General features: G+C 43.1%; 1 protein-coding gene across 3 annotated transcripts in view; it reads right to left on the reverse strand.

The window, feature by feature from the left end:
* The window catches only part of JARID2 (jumonji and AT-rich interaction domain containing 2), a 92,080-nt gene extending 84,071 nt beyond the window's left edge, over positions 1-8,009 (reverse strand). The window contains exon 1 of one of the 3 annotated variants that reach the window (XM_072411668.1): positions 7,350-8,001. In XM_072411668.1, coding sequence (XP_072267769.1) covers positions 7,350-7,394 — 45 coding nt within the window. In that variant the 5' untranslated portion in view covers positions 7,395-8,001. Of the gene's footprint in view, positions 1-5,969; positions 6,156-7,349 lie in introns of those variants that run through there. The other 2 variants (XM_072411666.1, XM_072411667.1) reach the window with 2 other exon arrangements.
* Positions 8,010-22,720: the final 14,711 nt, after the last annotated feature.

Genomic DNA, 22,720 nt, shown 5'->3' on the forward strand with positions numbered 1-22,720 from the left:
AAAATCAGAGTTTTTTTTTTTTGTTTTTTTTTTTTTTTTTTACAAACAGTAAACTATGCATTTCATTACACCATCAACTGCCCTATTGCAGTGTGCAGACTACATGCGACAGCCTCCTCTGGCATGGTTTACAACTTGTAGGCACAGCATGGCACAAATAATGGTATTGCCAAAGCAGATTGGCAACACTGCACACAAACTGTACAATGCAACAGGGCACTCGCTACCACTTGCAAGATAGCACTGAGGCTGCTAAGGCCCTTTCACTAATAATCCTTTAAAAAAAAGTATAGGAACAAATCATGAACAAAGCTTTTTTTGTAGCTTTCGCATAACTTAACACAGAAAGTATTTGCTGATGGACTGTTGATCCTGGTCTTGTGCATTCAATTGCTCCTGTAATAGAAACATTGTTCATAGAGATTTCTGAACACTACAGAAGTCCTCCCCCCTACGTTTTAGAGAGGAGGAGAGGGGAAGTTTTTCTTTTATATAGTTCTGTCCCAGAACATCTGTATAATTTTATGTTAGCCTTGTAACTCATCATTATACAGCTGTGTTAATGCTGCAGAAGAAGACTTAACTTTCTCGATGAACCACTCTCACTTTCTCGCCATTTTTAGGATTACCCATGAAAGAGCTTTATGCATTTTTGTAGGTGCAAACCTGGTTTTTCAATAGTATGATTGGTGGGATAGTGTTGTACATCGATCGGTGGAGGGGTGTTGGCACAGAACAAGAGAAAGTGAGGAGGTAGATAAACTTTAAAAGAATATAAAATGTGGGATGGCATGGAAGCGAATTTTATAAACATTTTATTGTAATGTTGAGTTTGTTCAAGAATTCTGTAAAAATAATATTACATATATGTACTGTAGGTGAATGTTGCCACATACCCTATACCAATATTTCAATACTCTGTTTTTCTTCAGAATAATACTCTTTATAAACCATATGATGTGCAGCTAGCTGTGATCTAGGCCCCCTTTTTATCTTGCTCATAAAAACAATGTCATGTTGAAAGAAATAACTTTATTCCCATGCCCTTCAAGGACTTCTAACCTGTTAAAATCCTTCTGTATGACCAAGCCTATAAATAAATAGGTAGTGACTGGTCTTCTAACCACATTTTTCACAATGTTCGGTAAGTACAGAAAATGAATAGGCAAAGACAGGTGATATTTTTGTATACAGTTTCCATGTATAGAACAAAGTATATTTCCACTTCATGCTATTTTCTATTTTTCTTCTGCTTTACAAAAACAAAAGCCTATGGGCTGAAATGTATCATGGCCCTGAATAACCACAATTGTGACGTGTGATTGATGTTTTGTTTCCTACAACCTGAGATGCTGACTGGTACAAGTCTCACTATGAGCAAAAGCTTTAAGTAGTCTGTCAGTGGAGTTTACCTAAAATTTCTTTCCTTCACATTGATCCTTTCAAGTCAGTAATACCACCTCATCAAAAAAATTCACAGGCAGAAATGTTTTAACTAAGTTACAAATATATATTAGTCTATTATAGTAGTGCAGGCTTTCATGTATGTGCTCACAGGTTAATAATGCACACTACAAATATTTCAATTACTTCTAGATATTATACCTTCTATTCTCAATAAGCCCTTCTAAGAAGATTCACATCTATGTACTCCTGTTAAAGACTTAATTTAAAGTGACAGAAAAAATGTGTGCTTTCACTCAGCAATATCCTCTTCTAGAATCTGTTAACATGGAATCTGAACTATGGAAAGTCTAGCAAACAACATTTTAAAGTCAAAGTACTGGACCATGATATCTGATAAATACATTTTCAGCACTGAATAATATATCCTGTAAAATGGATGGCATTTATAAGATGAACCCACTCCTTTACTACATGACAGGCTAATTTACTGAAGAAATTGGCTAAAGATTCACTTAACTCTTCAATCATGGGAAAAACAATATCTTGTTCAAGTCTCACATTACAATGATCCCTTTTACATCTACTAAAAACTCTGATGTGCACAAACATACCTGACTTGATACATGGATCTGGATATTGGTTAGTTAGATTAGGTAAGTGCTTTTATTACATAAATGTGGTAAGTGTAAACATGATTGCCCTTTCATCCCACCAAGGTCATGTTCCTCACTGGAATAGGTAGCATGAATTATACAGCATCTTTTAATGTGCAATAATCACAGGAAGGGATATCCATAACCAGAAGCAAATTGCCTCTAGAAGATTACCCACAATATGTTTCCAGGGGTCACAGACCCCTCATATAAGTACCTTACGGAGAATATTATGATGAAGTGTAACGCCAGCTGAACTTGAAGTAAAGATCAAAGATTACGTGCAGCTTGTAGTCATGTTGTGGAGAAGGTAAACTCAAAATGTTACCTTTAGAATAAGTAGTCTCAACTCTCCACTAACAGAGGATCTAACAATATAATATCCCTAACAAAGTCTGGGGTTCATTTTTGGGGAAGCCAGTTAAACATGTTTTTTGGTATGTGGTAGGAAAGCCACCCAAACATGGGGAGAACATACAAACTCCATGCAAGACAGTGCCCTGGCCAAGATTTGAACCTGAAACCCTAGTTCTGCAAAATGAGAGCGCTAGCCACTGAGGCATCCAGGCGCCGTGTGCTTGTGTCTTGCTTGTTATCTCCACAACCATGAGTGTACATTGGCCCTAGTATGAGCCTAATAATATTTTAGCTTGTTGCTTCTATACCATTACTTTCCAGGAAGTAAATTAGATTACACGTTATGCAAGTATCAGAAATGCAGATGCACCACTATGAAATCCACCAAAGTGTCTTATCTGAAATAGTAAGAAACAGGTGCCAGCATGAGAGGCCTAGCAGAATTAGCAACTGGGGGAAGGGAGAAGCAAAATGAATAATGGAACAGCTGGAAGAACTAGCAGACAGCGGCTGCTATGCTTATTTCTTTGAGCACAAAATGAAAGTTGGGGAACATGACTAAACATTAGCAGAAGCAAAACAATATAAATACCAGTATGGAGACAATAAAAATCATAAAAAGGCATTCCTGCACTAGACAAACTAAGCAACAAAGTGATAAGCCAAGAATAGTGAACAGAGAGAAACAACACAGTAAAAGATCCAGCGAAGCAAAGGGGAGGAGATTGGACCCATTGTTGGATTGAGCTGCATAACAGCAGAAAGCAATACAGAGTCAAGCAATCAATGTTCATTTTAAGCAAACCATTGGAAGATGGATGGAAGTCATAACAACAATACTTGGTTGTAGCTGCATTAACCCCTGCATTAGAATTTCAGTTCAATCAGACCATATTTCAAATTTCAGGTGGATGCTGGAGAGGTAAACCTGGCATTGCTCTGTGCTACTTTTTAGGGATGCCACCATGTTGGCAGGCGTCCTATTAGTGTCACTGACCTGGATCTAGGGGAGAGATGACAACTTTTAACTTCCCTGACTTTCCCCATCAGCAGGCTTGTTCCGGGTCATTAACCATAAACTAACTTTTTCAGAAGTAGAGGTAAACAGTCCCCAATATTTCCGTTCTTTAAAAAGGTAACCAATTCCCCCAAATATAAAAGTAGGCAATGGAAGGGTCATCCCTTAAACTTTACGAGTATCACTTTTTGGTGAACCATTTCCAAATAAAAATACTTAGGATGAATTCACTCTAGCACATTTTAAATGTTACTGTGTGGTGAACCATTTTTATCCACTTACTAAAAAAGGTGAATGAATGGGTTTGTTTTTTTCTCAGGCATTTGCTTTGGATGGCGTTGCCATGTGTTTTTTAACACTACATAAAGCGTCCAGAAGCTATTGTGCCACCCAAACCATCTCCATAGACTTGAAATGAAACTGCTTTTACATGCAGGGTCACTGTACCATTAAAAAAAATATTTCAGCAGCTTCCCACAACCTTATGAACATAGTAATCTATGGAAACATGATACACAATACACATTTATTTGGCTGCTTGTTTGTATTTTGTCAATAATGATAAACCAAGCATAACAACATTTCTTTTGTGTTTTATTGTATTATTTATAAGGTGTGGGCCATTGTTGAAATACAAATATGCACAATGACATCTTAACATTTACCACAAATTGTTTATTAACACTTTGGGAGAATGAGGAAATATAGACATTACACAAAATCTAATTTAGCCACCCCCAAACCTGGAGACAATCATCTACATGCACGATCACAGGCCATGACCCCAACAAAATTGGAAAACAGTCAATCAATTTTGTGTTTTGTTTATATTATTTAAAGCTATGTGCAAGGTCAAATTTATCAGGGCAGCAAACTTCTTAGTAATAGACAGACTGGAAACTGTTCCATAAAACAGTATTTAACATGTAACTTTACCTCTCCATTCATTAGCTGCGAGCAGGCAGGATTTATAAAGCAGAATGGACAGGCAATGTTCCTTCTGCAATTAAACCTACTTAGCTGCCCTCTCCCCCCAATATGCACCATGCATGCAGTGTAAGAAGACAATAAACGCTAGGACTAAAACAAATTGTGTTGAAGATTGGTTTGCCCTTTGTGCGCAAGGAACAGGTTGACTTTAAATTATACTTGTAAAATATGAGAAGACATGACATAAAATAACAGCCAACTTTCTGATGGCTGCTTGTGATGTGTTTCATGTAATTCTTTCAGCAGGATTATGTAGAAAAGGCAGGATTTCATTTCACTGGCCCTGGGATATGTGTACAATGCACATTTTACAAAGTTAACTTGTGGTTAATGCAACCACACTTACTAAGCATATTTAAAACACAAAATGGTAACCAGACCACAGGCCTGGACAGAATTCAGTCCACTCAATACCAATAATATTCCAAATGTCTAAAGAAAAATGATAACCATGCTCACTTAAAGTAATTTCGGAGAACCTATACTACTAACAGACTGGAATATATTACTTGTTCTGAATGGGAAATTTGGTTTTTTAGATTTGTTTTGTCTTTTATCCACTTGTTTTCTTTCTAAAGTCTAATATATATATATATGTTACAAACATCCATTTTCTTGCTATGGGTATTACATTTACTTTTTTTTTTTTTTTCATTGAGTCTACAAGTAAGACGTACCCCATCAATGACAACTAAATAACTATCTTGCTGTCCTAAAGTCATTTTTTTATTTTTGGACTTTATTATTAGTTGTAGAGTGTTTTTACCTACACATCAGGAAGTGCGAGGATTTCCCTTTCAATATATTGGTCACCAGAAAGGCATCTACACTGAAAGATATTTTTCTGTCCCGATAGGGAGATTTCCCTTTCCTAGAGACACATCTGTAAGCGAAGGCATCTTTTCCAGGTGAGAGGAAATCCCTTCCAATTTATAGGTCAGTTGAGGATATCCTTTCACCTTCTGTTTGTCCCACAAGTTGGCTTTTCCAACATTTTGTGTGTTGCAGTGATCACAGCAGGACAAACAAGGAGGGTGAATACCTAACTGGTGCAGTTTTCATGCTTCCTTTATCTATCTGAAACTTGATATCTTCAGATATAATTTTAGTTCCAACCATCCATTTTCTGAGTATGCATTGCTCACCTGAGCCTTATGTGTTAGGCACAGATATTGTTGCTAAGTGCAGCTCTGCATATACATTATATGCAAACATCTGGAAGGTCAGGCTGAACCAGGGTCTGAAACTAAAAACAAGCTGTGGCTCTAGAAAATGTATTCCCCTTGTTTCTCATCCTTGTTACAATTTACCATAGCCCTCTTGTAGCAATGTATTGGTGTCATTGGCTAACCTTGGGTTGTCTCTTATCACTGTGAGCTCATGTTTAGTAATGAGTGTCATGCAGCATGTAGTGCACAGGACCCCTCCATGCTGGTAGCATGGCACATGCCTGGCACTGGCACCATGCCTCCCACATGACTGGAGAGGCTGTGACGTAATGCCCTCCCCCCCATCACTTCAATACACATCCCCTATCACCGTGCCTGCAGGGCAAAGCCCTCCTCCCCTGTGACGTGCACACTCGGGTCCACTGCCTCCTCCCTCTCTCTTCTCTGCTGTGTGACGTCAGAATGGAACTGTGAGGCACAGAAGATGGAAAGAGCATTGTGATGTCACAGAGAGCGCTCGGTCTTCCCTGCACAGTCCGCCCACTGCCAATGGCTGCCGCTGAAGCTGCTCGTCCAGTGGAACCTGTTGATCTCCTCGGGGTAGAGAGGCAGGATGTGATGGAGGAGGAGGAGGGAAGAAGGGGCCAGGCCAGCCAGCAGACAGCAGCCATGCTTGTGGCTGCTAAGTGGGAGGGAGGGGGCTGATTTATGGGCCACGGTCTGCTCAGCGCAGATATCCACATCATGTACACCTACTTGCGCCCCCTTCCTTTCTCATCACCCCCCTCCAAACAAACACCACCCCCACCCCCCCCCCATTAGGGGGAGTTGAGATGTTGCCAGGCAGAATCTCTGCGACACGATTCCTTGTAGGGTGGCACGAGTTTACCGAATACAGAAGAGGGGGGAGGGGGGCTACACGGCCATCAAGACATGCGAGTTTGTATTTATTTATCCCATTGCCTTGATTGCAAACACCAAAACACAATGCGGGCTGCGGGCCACATCAAAGGGACGCTGCAACCATAAAAACGAACAAAGACAGCCACGGCAACTGCGCTAAAACTTACAAGTCATGCACAATTCCAAGCGATCCTCTGCAATGCGGATGGCTTTGCAAACGATCCGATATATATATATATGTGTGTGAGAGAGAAGGAACCGGGCCGACCCCAGATGTATTGTCAGGGCTGTATGGAAGTATGCGGGCACATGAAAGTACAGCATCCGGCTTGACAAAGAAAGAAGTTTATGATCGCGTGTGATGCCTTTATTTTCCTGCAGCCCCATACACACACAATACACATAATACACATCTCACACACATCAAAGGCCCAGCCATTATACCTGCAGCAGCATCGTGCGGAAACGGCGCTTTCTAAACATAGCCAGACACCGGATGACATCAAAACAAAGGAAAACCCTAGCAAGTCCCCCGGGCCTGCCCAGGGATCTCAAACTTAATCCCAAGCCTGGCAAACCAATGCACCGACAGTAACACGATGTGTGAAGCGATGGCCATAACGCAGGCTGCTTTTATCTGCCCCTCCGCAGCCATATCACGGGGGTCTCGCCCGGCTATCCGGGCTTGCAGATTGTGTCATGTGAGGTGAGCGCTACATGTGATCCCAGGCTGCCATCTGCCAGGGAAGGGTTAAAGCCCCGGGTCGGTACACTCAGCCTTGGCATTTAAAGGTCCGCCTGGAAAGCTGCCACGCACAACAATAACACGGCAATGGAAGCGGCTCTACTTACATATTTCTTCTGAATGATATTCCTCTTGGGCCTTTCCTTGCTCATTCTGATCTCCTGATAGGGTTAGCAATAGACAACGATTGACTCATGAATTAAAGCCCCGATACAAATAGGAAAAGATCACAAAACGCCAGGTAATCCCGATCCTGCTGGTGGAGTGCTAGTAGCTGGTAGGTAATCCGACGTTCGGTATGTTCTCCCGTCCACGGATTCACCTTGAAAGCAATCCTTTGTGGGAAGAAACGCCAAGCCGGTCGATGCATACGAAAAATATCACTTTAATAAAATTATCATAGTGGAGAGCTTTTTTTTCCTTTAGTAATCGCCTTAAGAAGAAAAGATATAAAAGAAAACGACGCCCTGTGCTTCTTTTTTTGTTGTTAGTATTCACAGTCTTCAATACAAATGTAACATGGTTTTGGCTTGTGAGCAGCAGCTACATCTTGCACAGTAATGTCATCAGAGGAACTAGGTGTGGCTGCATCTAAAGAGGGGTGAAAGGGTATGCATAAATAATAATAATAATAATAAAATAAAAAAGCAAATGTTGGAAGTCACGTTTGAGCTGCAGAACTCTAGCAGCAGTGAGCTCTGCACTGTCTCTCTCTCCAGCAAGGTTTTTTTTCTCGGCTTCCTCCAGCCAATGGCAGCGAGAGCAGGGTGGTGTCTAGTTCCCATGCAGAGAAAGATTCAGTGACGTCACCGTGATGTCAGCTTATCACATGGCCCAGGGATGGGCGGTTCTCCTGTGGAAGGCTTGATGCACAGAAGCTGATTAGGGGAAAATAATGAGAACAGGCTTAGTTTTACATGCCAAATAAACCATCCCAGCAATCAGCATACTGCTTCCTCACTATCACATGGGGAATATAGAATCAAATCTGCTGCTTACAGCAACTACATTCTGTAAACTCGGCTCACTAAGCGATAATGCATTTATATTATATGAGTTATTTAGAATAATTGCACTTTTCAGCACTGATTGGTATTGCAATGAAAAGCATTACAACTTAGTGAATGCAGCCTTGTGTCACTTGTTTTAGGAATATAAGAAAGCATTTGATTTGATATATACCGGTATATATATATATTTTTTTTTTTTTTAACACAAACATCAAGGCACTTGCATGCCATGGTCATAATCAGATCCCAGCATTAAAGCATACCTACTCAGACAACCCTTTTATGTAAGGTAAAAATACTGTTTGTTTCTGTGTTTTTTTGTGTGCAACAACCTTTCTTTTACTTTTTTAATAGGGGCCAGCAGCACGGCCCCCTTAATTCTCGAATGAATGGGAGCACAGAGCCTTCCGGGATACCTACGTCACCCATCTCAGAAGGCTCTTGGGTGCTCCCTCTGCATGCCCGAGTCCTTTCACCAAAAGGGAAAGAAATTGCCGATCTCACGCATGCGCAGTGAGAAGGGCAAGTTCTTTTCCCCACCTGGGTCACCTGATCTCGTGCCTGCGTTGGGTGACATACCAAGAAAAACCCAGAAAAACAGAGAAAATGTTGGCACATAGCGCTCTGGCCTGAAGACGGATACTGGGGCGATGCGGGACCCGGACGGATCGACTTTTCTGTGGGTAAGTGTATTTTTTTGTTTTGGGTCGTTTTTGGGTTTACTTTTTCTTTAAGCTCTTTAAATTAAAATGGGAAATCTGATTGCTAAAGACAACAAATCACTTTCATTTTAGAATCACACATAGAATCATACACTATTCTAGGTGTGAATGGGCCTGAAGATCTTACAACACGTGTTCATTTACATAGAAGCTCCCATTTCTGAACTTATTCTGTCACATCCCTGAAATGAAAATGAAGATAATTGTGTGACAAGTTATATTACAATTAACTGAGCACCTGAACTATAAACTCATTCTGGGTCAGTGATCCAGAAGGTCTGAAAAGCAGAGGATCAGAACACCAACCAGGCAAGCAGCATTTGTAGAACCAGGGCGGAAATGGCCTGTAGTCCCTTTGTTTTAGGTAACCTGTCTAATGCAGCAACCCACCCCCAACCCCCCAAACTCAATACATTTCCCCTGCCAGATATTTGAGAGAAAAAGGTGGGATACATTTGCTTTGTGAGGAAAGGGGAAAAAGTAGGTAATGTAGTTTGCTGCAGTGCAGGTGTCAAATTTGAGAGTCAATCAAAATGAAATGTGCCGGGTAAACACATTACCACCCCTGGATCTAATACCCGAAAACAGCATGCCCTCAGATATGGTCCTGAGTGAAAAAGCTGTTTTACCACTGCTGGACGAAGTGTATGCAGATGCTGATGTTCTAACCATTCCCTACTCCAGAACAATGTCTTTGTTTCCACTGGGAAAACCTCCCATCATTTTCTGCTATGACACCAGAACAAGGATGGAGCTAATAATATCCACACTTTGGCTGGACTTCTAGGGCTCAGTTGCACTGTAACTTATTCGGAAGTAGACGCAAGTCTGGAACCGGATCTTTTTTATTGCTACCGGTTCTTTATATTATTGTTGGCAGATAAAGTCTCACCTCTGGCTGCTGTTAAATTTAGCCATGCAATGGGCTTCTACCTGCACTATATGTGTTGAATGCTTGTTTAGCTAGATGGGAGAAAGTAAAAATACTCACTTTATTCCTCAATCTCTCATAGCTAGCAGTCCCATCGGCTCCAGAATAGAATAAAGTCTCGTAATCTTAACATGGAGTGCCGGACTGCTGGTCCTACATTGTACGTAATGACATCAGAGAGCTGCATGCAACCAGTCCAGCAGCAAGGTGAAGTGGCTACAAGGAACTGGTCAGACAGAGGAGTCCGTGGCAGTAAGGAATAGGGAAAATATTTCTTATTTCTTTCCTCCCCAGCCCAACAAGCATTTGACCTATGCGGTGTGGTAGAGAAACCTATTGCAAGGATAAACCTAGGCCTCTGTACACCATACCAGAAAGGGCAGCGGGTGACTATGACTATGGTAGGGACAATAGATTGTAAGCTCCTTTGAGGGACAGCTAGTGACATGACTATGCACAGTGTAATACCTTTCTGAGATTGGGAGGGGGCGGGAATGTCATTCCACCCCCCCAACATTCTGAGATGAGGAGGGATGTTATTCCCCTCCCCCCCAACATTCTGAGATGGGAAGGAGGGATGTCATCCCCCCAACTTTCAGAGAAGGGGAGGAAGGACACCATCCCCCCAACTTTCTGTGATGGGGAGGAGGCAGGCCAGAGGTTCTGGTACTGTTACCATTTCCTCCCTCCTATGAGCTGCTCCATGAAATGAGATTATCCCATAGGCATTATATGGAGATAGCGCACAGCTCATTACTCACAGATTTGAAATGTTGATTCATTAGGAACCAGCTCAGGGGCTGAGAGGGCCAAGTGGCTGGCAAGGTGGCAACCACCAGGAACATAGCTTGTGGGGTGAAATTTGGTTGCAGTAATTACCTTTGGTAAAACACTGAACCATTTTACACCTGTTTTTATCTGTGAGGAGGGACAATTAGAAGATACATGAAGGTGTCATACTGACTCCACATTCCTCACAGAAGTATTGTACATCACCTCATAAACGTACAATAATCAGCTGACTACGCCCGGCCATTATTTGTGACTCTCTGTCACCACACGCGCACGCTCAGCGACAAAAAATGCCGTGTCGTGCCTTTCACTCTACGCAAAGCTTGCCAGGAGCTGGATAATAGCAACGCATTTTAATTGGTGGATGTAATAGAGACAGCTGATTAGCCCTACCTCAGTGGGCGGGTCTATGCGCTGACGAGAATCTTCTGGGCCCGCCCACTACCTGGGAGTTTATAGCGGGCACGGGGAGGGCGGGAAGTGGCGGTGGAGCGGTTCTCTCCGCTGCCAGAGACTGGCGGGCTGTCACTAGAGGCTAGGTGGGGGGGGTGTGGTCACGTGTCTGGCATGTACGTGTCTGGTGCGCGGTTAGTGCCATCTCAGGACAGGCTGGCGGAGGTAGCGTGAGGTCATGCAGGCTGCGTGTAACCCGAGCGAACACATAGCTCACTCACAGCCTGTTTATCGGCAACATCTGACCCGGGATCACATGACCAAGAGCCGGGACATCCCTGTCTGCACTCCCAATATGAAGGAGGAGCACATATATCAGTCTATGAACACATTGTTTTTATATAGAGCTGTGCACTGCACCATTCTGCCTAGGTCTATTGCTGTGTATGGGGATGTTCTGTGCACGTCATGTAATCTCTATGACATCATAAACCTTAACAAAGGCAGCATGATCATTCACTCTTGTATAACATTCACTGATGTATCCTGTACAACTCATCCATGACTTGAGATCTAATCATTTTAATGGAACAGAAATGGATGGGAAGTGGATGCTCTGACTTCTGTGTTCTGTGCCGCCATGAATTGGTAATGCCAATATTACACTTAAATTTAGTGAAACATGGCTCTACATTGTCTCTGTCATCCACATATAGGACTACAATCTTGATTTCAAACGTATAGGGCCAGTAACCAGGGCTGCCATCGGGTGAACTAGGGGTGCTCCTTTACAGGGCCCCAATTGAAAGTGTTTTGCAATGCTGGAACTTATAGACATGGGGAGGGGGGCAGGATGTGTGAATAGTATGGGGCCCAGAAATTTCTGATGGCAGCACTGCCATTAACTAGATTAGAGCAGGACAGGACCTGTCAATGGCCTGCATTGTTAGTACAGGTTAGAGAAGTGAAAAAATGGCACATTAAGCCGGCCATACACTATTCTATGGGGGTGCCACCTGTGTAAATGATGTCTCCTTGACCTTGATTGCCTTCATCAGTGTTTCTTAACCTCCAGAGTTTCTAGGGGTTCCCTGAGCAATGAATATTTTGTGCCTCTCCAGTGAGTTACCATTGACACCATTGATCTTTTTGGCTGTAATGGTGACATTTTTCTCACTGGCCAATCGATATAAGTGATTCTTTCCTTGACCACCATGCTTATGCGCTGCGAGCTGTGGATATAGTAGCACAGGCAGCATGGTGGCTTAGCAGTTAGTGCTCTGGCCTTTGCAGCCACAGCACTAACATGGGGTCCCAGGTGGGTCCCAGGTTCGAATCTCAGCCAGGGCACTATCTGCATGGAGTTTGCAGGTTCTCCCTGTGTTTGCGTGGGTTTCCTCCGGGTACTCCGGTTTCCTCCCACATCCCAAAAACATGCAGTTAGATTAATTGGCTTCCCCCAAAATTGACCTTAGGCTGTATGAAAGGCATATGACTATGGTAGGGATATTAGATCGTGACATGACTATGGACTTTCTAGAGGGCTGTGTAATATGATGGTGCTATATAAATACTGTTTACTATTGTTAAAAAAGTTATTTTAAGTGTCCCCCCCCATGTTCAAAATATGCAGAAACACTGGATTACATGGTTACCGCCATGCATCTATTAACCACCAGAGCCAACCTGCAGCTGAGAACACTCGCTAATAAACACCAGCCAATGAGCGCACTCCACAACATTTATATTGATATCTGGCATAGCTGTGTTATTCAAATAAAATGCAGGAAGTGCACCTATTGGCTAGCAGTTTGTAGGGAGTGCTTCATGCTGCATATTAGATGAACAAAGAATCTAACATATAATTTAATTAAAATATCTTGTGATGTATGGCCGTATGGTTTGTTAGTCAATCAGGTTTGGGTGCATAAGGTACTTTTTCAAACATTGTCCACATACTCTCACCTCCTGATCCTTTGATTTAGCCCCTATCGTGTCCTGATTATTCTCTGGGGACATGAGAAGGTCTGCAGCACATTTGACATTGCAGATGAGACAGATGTTCAGGAAAACCCACACAATTAGGATGTGGCCAAGTACAGCTTTATATTGTCATCATGCTACATTAGGTTGGAGTATAATATTAAAGCTGCAATCTTATAGTAAATCTGCAAATCTAATTGTTCGTGTTTTGCTGTGCAATATATTTTCTCTTTATAATTGATTACTAAGGAATAGTGCTTTTCCATTATACTTAAAAATTCCTAAATGTACCGATAATCTACAAACAAATATTTGACTGGCGTGTACTGTTTATTTTTAGAAGTGTAGCATGAACATAGTGTAGTGCATGGATGAATAAAGGCACAATACAAATATTATTACCTGTTATTGATCTCATAGAGCAGTGTTTCTCAGCTTTTGTGGAACCCTAGGCTTCCTCCACAGATTGCTAGTAGTTCTTTGAGCAATTTGTGTGTCTCGGGTCATTTTAAATTATATTTTTGACTATCTGGAAAGGTGACATTCTTCCCATTGGCCATCAATATGAATGATTCTTCCCTTGACCACCACACTAACGTACTGTAAGATGTGAATATAGTAGTTAAATCAGGGTTTCCTGAAGACCTGAAACTTATTTCAAAGGATTCCCCATGTTACAATGGTCAAGAAACACTGTCATAGACTATAATGATGACAAAACAAAAGATGTTTCGTTTTCCGGCTTACTATCACTTACAGTACCTCCAATTTGTTGCCTTATCTGTCCTCCAGCATTCCACTTCCCACTTCAGGAACTGTCTGCATCGCAACCAGTCAACAGATGGAAACAGTAGAAAAGCTTTGTCTAAACAATACATGGTTTTGTTAGCAGTAATGTAAGTAGTTAATGTGCATCTGAATTGACTATCATCTCCTACACTGGAAATTTCAATCAGTGCAAGAATGTTGTAGGTTCAATCTGACCTAATAAGTGTAAAATGAGCTTTGAAGACAGATCCTTTCTTTCCTACCAACATGCCAGCCATTCTTGCTCATTATAATAAGCAAACTAGGGGTCTCTTTAGGGTTTACAAATATGTCTTTGTTCTAGGTTAGTTTCCTTCATTTGTTTAGACTTTGTGATAATTCACACATGGAAGGTCATCTAGGACTTCTAAGGTTACTTGCATTGCACGTTTTTTTTAAAACCTGATATTGACTGAAATAAGAAATTTATAATTATTGCCTATTTAACATACATTTCAAAATGTATATCATATTTTGTAGTGGGAATATGAACAAGTTACAGAAAATGAAGAGAGGCAATTATATCAACTTTCAAAAGTACTGCTGATTATATGGTCTACTGATAAGTATTTCAAATTCAGCAGTAAAATGTATTTCAAATTAGTAAATGTAAATTCAGGGTGATAATAAAGATTGGGATTTACTGAAATTAAGTTAAAAATTATAAACATTATTCTAGTGTTCTGCATGAATTTAAGACAGAAGGTGACTTTACATAGGTCAGATGTTTAGTTTAAAAGAAAGGTATAAATGTCTTTAGATGCACCCAAACGGGAAACAAAGCTTCAGATAGTCTTTGTTGCACTAATACACACACACTTTGGCAAGTTAGTCAGAAAAGAAGAAGGAATCACTGCAATCCAGGGTGCAGAAACTTTTTGTGTTTATTAAATAGCAGTAGGGGGGCCACCTCTGACATGTTTCACACTCTCTTTCAAACTCTTTTAAAAGATCTCATATCAGTGTGAAACATGTTAGAGGTGATTTTTGCTATTTAAGAACAATTGTTGCCACAGTGCAGTGAATCATTTTAATTTTATTTTTACTTATTTGCTTAAGGCCTTGGAGTACCTGGTATCAGCGAGTAAGGGGTAGCATGTGAAAATCAAGTCTGAGATAGTGCTGCGTATGCTAAGGCTATGTACATACTTGCAATGCTTCTCGTCCAATAATCGGCTCAAGGCCGATATCGGACAAGAATCTAGCATGTGTACACCGCCCGTCATCCGACGAACGATCGTAATGGAAGCGAAGGGGGGGGGGGGGGTATGTACAGCACTCGTTCATGCATCGTGCAGTCCTTTTTTTTAAACGACAATTGTTGCACAAGTGTACTCAGCTTAATTGTAAGTGTTCCATTCTTGGTGAAATTATGTATGTTTAGCTAATAGGACCTAAACAAATTATTAAATTATTCATGGTAATTTCAATAATAAACATTATGGAGAAGGTTGTTAGCCTCGTAGGTAGAAGCAGGTATTTAATATATATATATATATATATATATATATATATATATATATATATATATATTGTGGTAGTGTGTCCCTAAAATGTCAGGTAAATTGGCTCCAGGGAAATGAAAGTGATGTTCCTTAGGGGCCAACCCTGATTCTGTGGATATATTCACCTGCCCCTCAGGTGCAAGGTGAGTAGTAGCAGTAGTAATCAGTCAGTGATATCCAGGCTGAGAGGGAGCCAGTGTGCTCCAGGCTGAGAGAGAGCCAAAGTGTTCCAGGGAGGAGCAGGAAGGGGCCTGAAAATCAGCTTGTGGGAAATCAAGCTGGAAGGAGGCTGCTCTTTTGTTTTTATGCACTGTGAAAACCCCATGCTGGGGTTTGGACCCTTATGAGAGACTGGAATTGGACGTATCCTTGCTGTGGGGATGTTCGAATAGACTTTTGACATTCACACCTAGGCTGAAGTAAACCACTGTGTTATATTGTTTTCCTGAGTTGCTAAAGCGAAGCAGTTTTGTTTAGCTTTTTTCTGCTCACTTTACAAAGTTAATGTTAGGTATTAGAGTGAACGCAATCATGTGCAAGTTATCATAGTGATCATGTGCATATCTTTTTTAAATATTATTACTTGCAAAAGTTTGCCCGACTTGGCTGAATACAAAGAAAACAAACTAGATCACTGGGGCACTAAACTTGGCAATGATACAGTGACGGTGAAGTGATGAATTGAGAAGCACAGTGGCTCAGACGTTAGCACTCTGGCCTTTGCAGCACTGGGTCCCAGGTCTGAATCTCACCCAGGACACTATCTGCGTGGAGTTTGCAGGTTCTCCCCGTGACTGCGTGCGTTTCCTCCGGGTACTCCGGTTTGCTCCCACATTCCAAAAACATGCAGTTAGATTAATGGCTTCCCTCAAAGCCTATAGGAACTGGTGAGGGACCCTCTTCTCGGCCTGGCAGGATTGTCGATTTATTTCGGCTTCACCTACTTGCTGCTATTGGGCTAGAGGCTTAGCCCTCACTAGGAACAAGAACGCGATTACCCCCTTCACCTACCTTGTGTCACCACCCCGGTGGTGAGCACAGAATTGACTTTATAAAGGCAAAAGAGCACCAAGATTCAGCGAGGAAGAAGACACCGAGGAAGCCGCAGCCAAAGCCAGAAGCAGCAGCAGAAGCCAAAGACACAGCTGAAACAGAAACCCGAAGAAGTGTCCGAAGCCGAGACAACAGAGATGGCGTCCAAGAAAGCGACACAGAAGACCAAGCACACTCCCCCGGCCCAAGCCAGTGGTGCAAAAAGTGACACAGCTGCCTCCACCTCAGCTCCAGCGGGACCTGCCCCAGCAGTACGAGCGGAGACCAGCAGGAGTCACCACTCTGGCGACGGGGTTCCTACCCTGGAACCCTGGATGAAACAGACGGTGGTGCTGAAACTGAAGGAGGTGGACAGACGCATCCTGGACATGACATCCAAGCCTTTATGCAAGGTATTTTCTATATCACTTTTGTATCTTTAAAGGTGTGTAGGAGATACTGCAAGAAAGTGAAGGCGGCAGAACCCAGATCCCCTTTTGCAATTTGATTTTCCAATTCACCCATTCAAAGGGAAGAAAGGCAGGTTATGGTGTCAATGCGCAGCCCTCACATACCTGGACAAGACGTCCCCACGTACCTGAAACGGTTCTCCACTGTACTAGGGGAACCAACCCGCATCCTGGACACCAACAGCTTCTGGACCGGGAAATGGGGCCTGACCTGCAAGTTGCATCTGGACTCTTCCACAGGTGAACTCCAGCACTTACCACGCTGCTTCAACATTGGACCCTCGCCTGGAATCTTCCACAACGAGGACCTGCCCTTAGATGTGGAGGGGCAGGCCACATAGGTAAGAACTGCACTGCCATCTCTTACAAGCTCTGCCATGTCACAGGACACGAGTCCAAGGACTGTCCGAGGACCAAGATCTGCAACCTCTGCGGCAGCAAGGATCACCTCTACAGGGGGTACTCCAACGTGCAGGAAATGGAGGCACCACAGGACGAGATCCCTCATCAAAAAATAGTATCCCCTCCCAGAGGGGCGAGAGGTGAGCATAGGCCCCTAGGCAATCAGCAGCAACCTGCTCCCCCTGCTCCTCCACTTTCCAGCCCCTCCCAGGTCCAATGGACCTGCCCAAACCTACCCCCAAGTCCTGTCCCACACCTGCCCAACCCACAGCCCAGACCCCCTCCCAACCCCAAGACACAACCCCACCTGCCCAGGCCACTGGCCCAGAGTCACAACCCACACCCACCCCAGCTCAGTCTCCAGACTCAGCACCCCAGGACCAACCCCAGATCCCTCCCCAACCCTCAGACCTGGAACCTCAGGCTCCACCCCAACCCTTGGACACACAGCCCCCCCCCCCCCACTGTCCCTTAGGCCCAAGCTTCTCTCCCACGTGCCCCAGAATCCCCCACCCAGCCCACAGCCAGACCTCAGAGGAGGCTTGCCTGCCCATCCCCTCGACAGTGGACACCACCAGCATCCACAAGATGGGTAAGAGGAAACACCCCCAGAGCCCTGCCATGGATATAGACTTGTCCAAAAAACGTCAGGCAAAGGTGGAGAAAGAGGAGGCCCTCCTCCTCCTCCTCCACCTCACTTCACCGAGGACATGTCGGACGTGGTCAAGTACCTCACCAACATGCCTCATGACCCCTGTTCCAGCCAACCACAGACAGTGTCATTTTGGGAGCTGGATGAGGAAGTGGAGGGAACAGCCCCCTCTTGGTGTAGGTTGTGCAGCTCCAGCTGAAACGTCGCTTTTCTCCAAACAATCATGGCTAAGATCTCAATCTTTTCCATCAATGTGAGGTGCATAAGAGACGCATTCAGAAGGCAGACTGTGCTTAACTTCATAGACACCCAACCGGGTGACATTGTCATGTTGCAGGAATGTGCCCTCCCCCCCTCTAGGAGGTACAACCATCTGTCCCCCCAGTGGACCCAGCATCCCTCTTACTGGTCTGGGGGTGGCGAGTTAGCAGGTGTAGCCATTAAGATCAGGGGTGGATGTTTCACGCTTGACGCTGTACATGAGGTCGTCTGTGGCTGACTACTGGTCATTGACAGTTTATGGGCAGGAGAGCTCATCAGGCTCATCAACGTGTACGCCTCCCCTGAGAAGAATGAGCAACTGGAGCTTTTCCAGACCCTGAGGACCCAACTCGCCACTACCAGAGCAGTAATAATCGGCGGTGATTTCAACTGCCCAAAAGAGGAGGATGGGCGAAGCTCCGGCATCATGGCAAAGTTTGACATTACCTTCCGCTTTCTCAAACAGACGGTGGCCAAATCATCCTTAAAGGACGTTGTGGGCTCTATTGTAAGCGGCCCAGTGAATTACTCCTGGTGCCGCCCCAATGGATCCGTCCACACACATTGAGAGAGGTAAGGTGCAACAGCCATGCCATGATCCCTTGTTTCTTCTCAGACCACAGGGCCAATCTCTTTCAGGGTGACCTTGGGGAGGGCTTCAGCCCTGGTCCAGGCTCCTGGGAGCTGAATTGTGCCCTGCTGGAAGGAGAAGAGCTGATGGTGGAACTGAGGGCCGAGTATGTAATCTGGAAGGAGGACAAGAGGCTCTTCTCTCAGGTGAGTGATTGGTGGGAGTTTATGAAAGTTAAGCTCCACAGCTTCTTTTAAGCAAGGGGACGCCAAAAGGTGTGTGTTAGGAAGAGAGAACTCAAGTGACTGCAACATTAGCTGCACTCTTTGCAGGATCTCTACCACTGTGGCTGGGACGTTAGGCGAGATCTGGAGGAGACTAAGAAGCGCTTGAAGCAGTACTTGGAGGAGGATTCCAGACGCATCATCTTCCGTTCCAAGGTTGAACATCTCAAGAAAGGTGAGAAAGGCAATTCTTTCTTTTTCAGGAAGCTCCACTCCGGCCACAACCCCCTTGCCAAACTGCAGAACTCAATTGGAACGCGCCGAAGAGGGAAGTCAGAGGTGCTGGAAGTGGTCAAAGACTTTAACCGGACCCTCTACTCTCCCAAAGAAACTGATTACGACGCTGTAATGGTCTCCCAGCGGAGCTCTATGTAGCGCTGTGGGACCTCGCTGGCCCAGACCTCCTCGAGCTGTACAGGGAGATGGTGGTGGAGGGCAGAATGCCTCCATTGCTGAGGGATCGTGTACAAGCGGAAGGGCGAGAAATGCAACCTCAACCCGTAAAACTGAGACACCCCTTGGTTCGACTTGGACATTTTCAAGTTCATCAGGGAGAATGAGCTGCAAGGCGTCAAGCCGGACCTGTGGAAGCCAATATACAAGCAAATCCGTGCAAAGAACTCTATGGAACCTGTTCCGGGTAGAAACACAGTCACCTGCGAAGAAATCTGGACAAACATCGGGTCCAAGAGACTTACTAACAGGCACAGGGACTTGGCCTGGATGGCTGTTAAAGGAGGACGACCCCTTAGGAATTTCTTGCATGCCAGGAACTGCCCATTCTGCGTCATCGAAAAGGAGACGGCTCTGCACGTCTTCTGGCAGTACCCTTATGCCCAAGCCGTGTTGAAGCTTGGTACAGGAACTGAGCCAATTCGTCTCTGGGACGTCCATCACATACTGCACTATGTTGTATGGTATGTTCCACGGCGAATACACAAAAGAGGAAGTCGAAGGAGCTTGGAGGATTATGAACTGTGTTAAGGGCGCTATTTGGTGCACCAGAAAGTACCTTATCCACTGGAGGGACAGGATGTCCATCGAGGACTGCTGCAGACTGGCCATCAGTCTGCTCAGAGATTATCACCTCATGGATTTCCCAGGAGAGGAAGAGGATGTCTGAAAAGAACCCCCCTTCCCCTCTCCCCTCCTTCCCCAAGCACTCCTTGTAAAAGTTAAAAGAGTTCTAATAAAGCTTTGGGCCTGTGAGTTCTGGCCCCACACCCCTTAGCCCCACTCCCTTCCCCATTTTCACAGCCATCTTTATTAGATGCATGCTGAAATGCTGCTGAATGCATGCTGAAATAATGTTTTACATATATGTAAAAGCTCAAATAAAGCTTCGGCCATGAGAGCTCTTTAGGATGTTATAAGTCATTGTATATAAAGGGTATGCTGGCAATCTATTGGGGTATGGTGGGTCATGCAGGATGTGGGAGACGGGCCTTTGCCTCACATCTTACGAAAGGCATCACACCGCAGTGTGCCGGATTGTATGTATTTATTTGCGAATATGTTAGGGGGATTGAAATGTAGTGTTTTGTGCGCTGCGTCGCAATCCCATGTATGAATGTACCCTGATTGTATTGCTTTTGTTTTGTGATGAATAAAGTTTACTTATTCAATCAAAAAAATTATATATGGCTGAGGTAGGGACATTGGATTGTGAGCCCCTTTGAGGGGCAGTTAGTGACTATGGACTTTTTACAGCGCTGCGTAATATGTTGGCACTATGGGGTGAATAAATGAGCTTTCAGCTGAACCACTCCAGATGTATTCCCACTGGGTATGGATGTCGTTAATACCTATTTGCAACTGCTACATGCTATATGTCATATGATCTACTAAAGTGCTGGGAGCCCATTGCTGGTACAGATGGAGAATGCTAGAGATTAGAGATCCACAGTTGATGGACACATTAATCTTCTGTCCCCATATAATACCCATATTGGAGATCTGTTGCATGTACACAGGCAACAAAACATAGTGCATGCACAGCCTGGTGGTCTTGGTGCCAGAATTGTGTAAAAATATTAAGGAACAGGAAGGGAAGATTCAATCATCAGGGAAAAGGTGGGGTAATGCCCAGAAAATGCTGTTTTAAGGTTTTATTATCTTTTAAGTTAAATGTAATTCTTATATTAGGATTCTTACAACAAAAAGTGTGAAATTCAATAACTTCTGAACTATTTAAAAAAAAAAATTGTCAATATCCCACATATATTATAGTGATTTAGATTTTTTGTATGTTTCTTAAAACATATAGAAAGCACATACTGTAGTACCTGCACTACTTTGGAGGTAGCGCACAAATCACAAGGCAAGCAGTATAACAAAATTTTAAGAACTATGCCATTCCATTGTGGTTTGCTATTTCATGTTAACATCTGTTTCATTAAGGAGGTCATTTCAGCAAAATGTTCTGCCAATGTATAGCAACAGGGAAAACAGGCTTACGGCTTTTTAACACAGCACAATGCTAAACACAGTGAATTGCCCCTTGTTGTATTATCTTTATGTCCACCTTCCTCAAGTCAAATAAACAAATACATGGACAATGCAATACAGGGGTCTGTACTATCTGGGGCATCTCTCAGTTGTAGAAGCCTCTTTTTATGCTCAAAAGTAAACAACTTTTCATTCTGCCCTATCAAGAACCAAGAAGGCCACCCAGTGCCCCTTACAATGGAATCTGCAGGCAACAGTTGGTATCTAAGTACATGCATCTACAGTCAGAAAGACATTGCCCCAGTTGGACCTGCATGGAAGTATTGCCAGTAAAAAGCTTTTGATCTCCTAAAAGAAACATAAGAGTAAGAGCAAAGTTTACTAATTAACATATGGGCAAAAACTTGGCATTTTGTAACAGTATCCACAAAGAAATGACTCATTTTGAAACAGACATCCTATTAAAATGTTTTTATGAAGATCTAAGGTTTGCTTGTTTTAATGTGATGAAAACAGTCTCCATGCAGATTTCTTAGCATTACTGTATATATAGAATAACTTTTCCTGTTTTAATGAAGGATTGAATCTATTATTGATCTAATCTATTAGTTTAGGCCAGCAGTACCCAGATTGCTTGCTGGTGACCTGGATGCTTCCCATTAGTTGTTGAAGTCAATTAACTGGTCCTCACTGAAATCCTAAATGAAGAATTCCAGTAACACATCACTATGTTAGGCAGAAACATGCCCAGCCAGTTGAGGAACAAGGAGAGAAGCTACTGTCTCCATTACAAAAAGGAGAATACACAACACATTCTGTATAACAGCTCACTTATTTGAAAGACTTTAGGTAAAAAAACAGACTAGGTGAATGCTGGTGAGGAATTGTGCTTTAGACAATACCAAATTGTTTTGACAACATTAAACATGATTTGTATTGCTTGTTGGTATACTGTATAAAATGAAAAAGGAACATGCTTGTAAGAGAGAAAAAAAAGAAGTATCATTATGGGAAAGATAAATACCATGATTTATGGCTTTATGATTCAGAAATAAGGATTACTGCTAAAAACAGTTCTCTGTGGAAAATAAAAAAATGTACAAAACATGAAAATGTGTCTAATAGGGATGGTAATGCGACTATTGCATACCTAAGAAATATTTTTTTATGTAAATCTGTTATAACAAAATAACATGCTCAGACTGACCCTCATTT

The sequence above is a fragment of the Pyxicephalus adspersus genome, chromosome 5 (assembly GCF_032062135.1).
Source record: "Pyxicephalus adspersus chromosome 5, UCB_Pads_2.0, whole genome shotgun sequence".
Classification (NCBI taxonomy): Eukaryota; Metazoa; Chordata; class Amphibia; order Anura; family Pyxicephalidae; genus Pyxicephalus; species Pyxicephalus adspersus.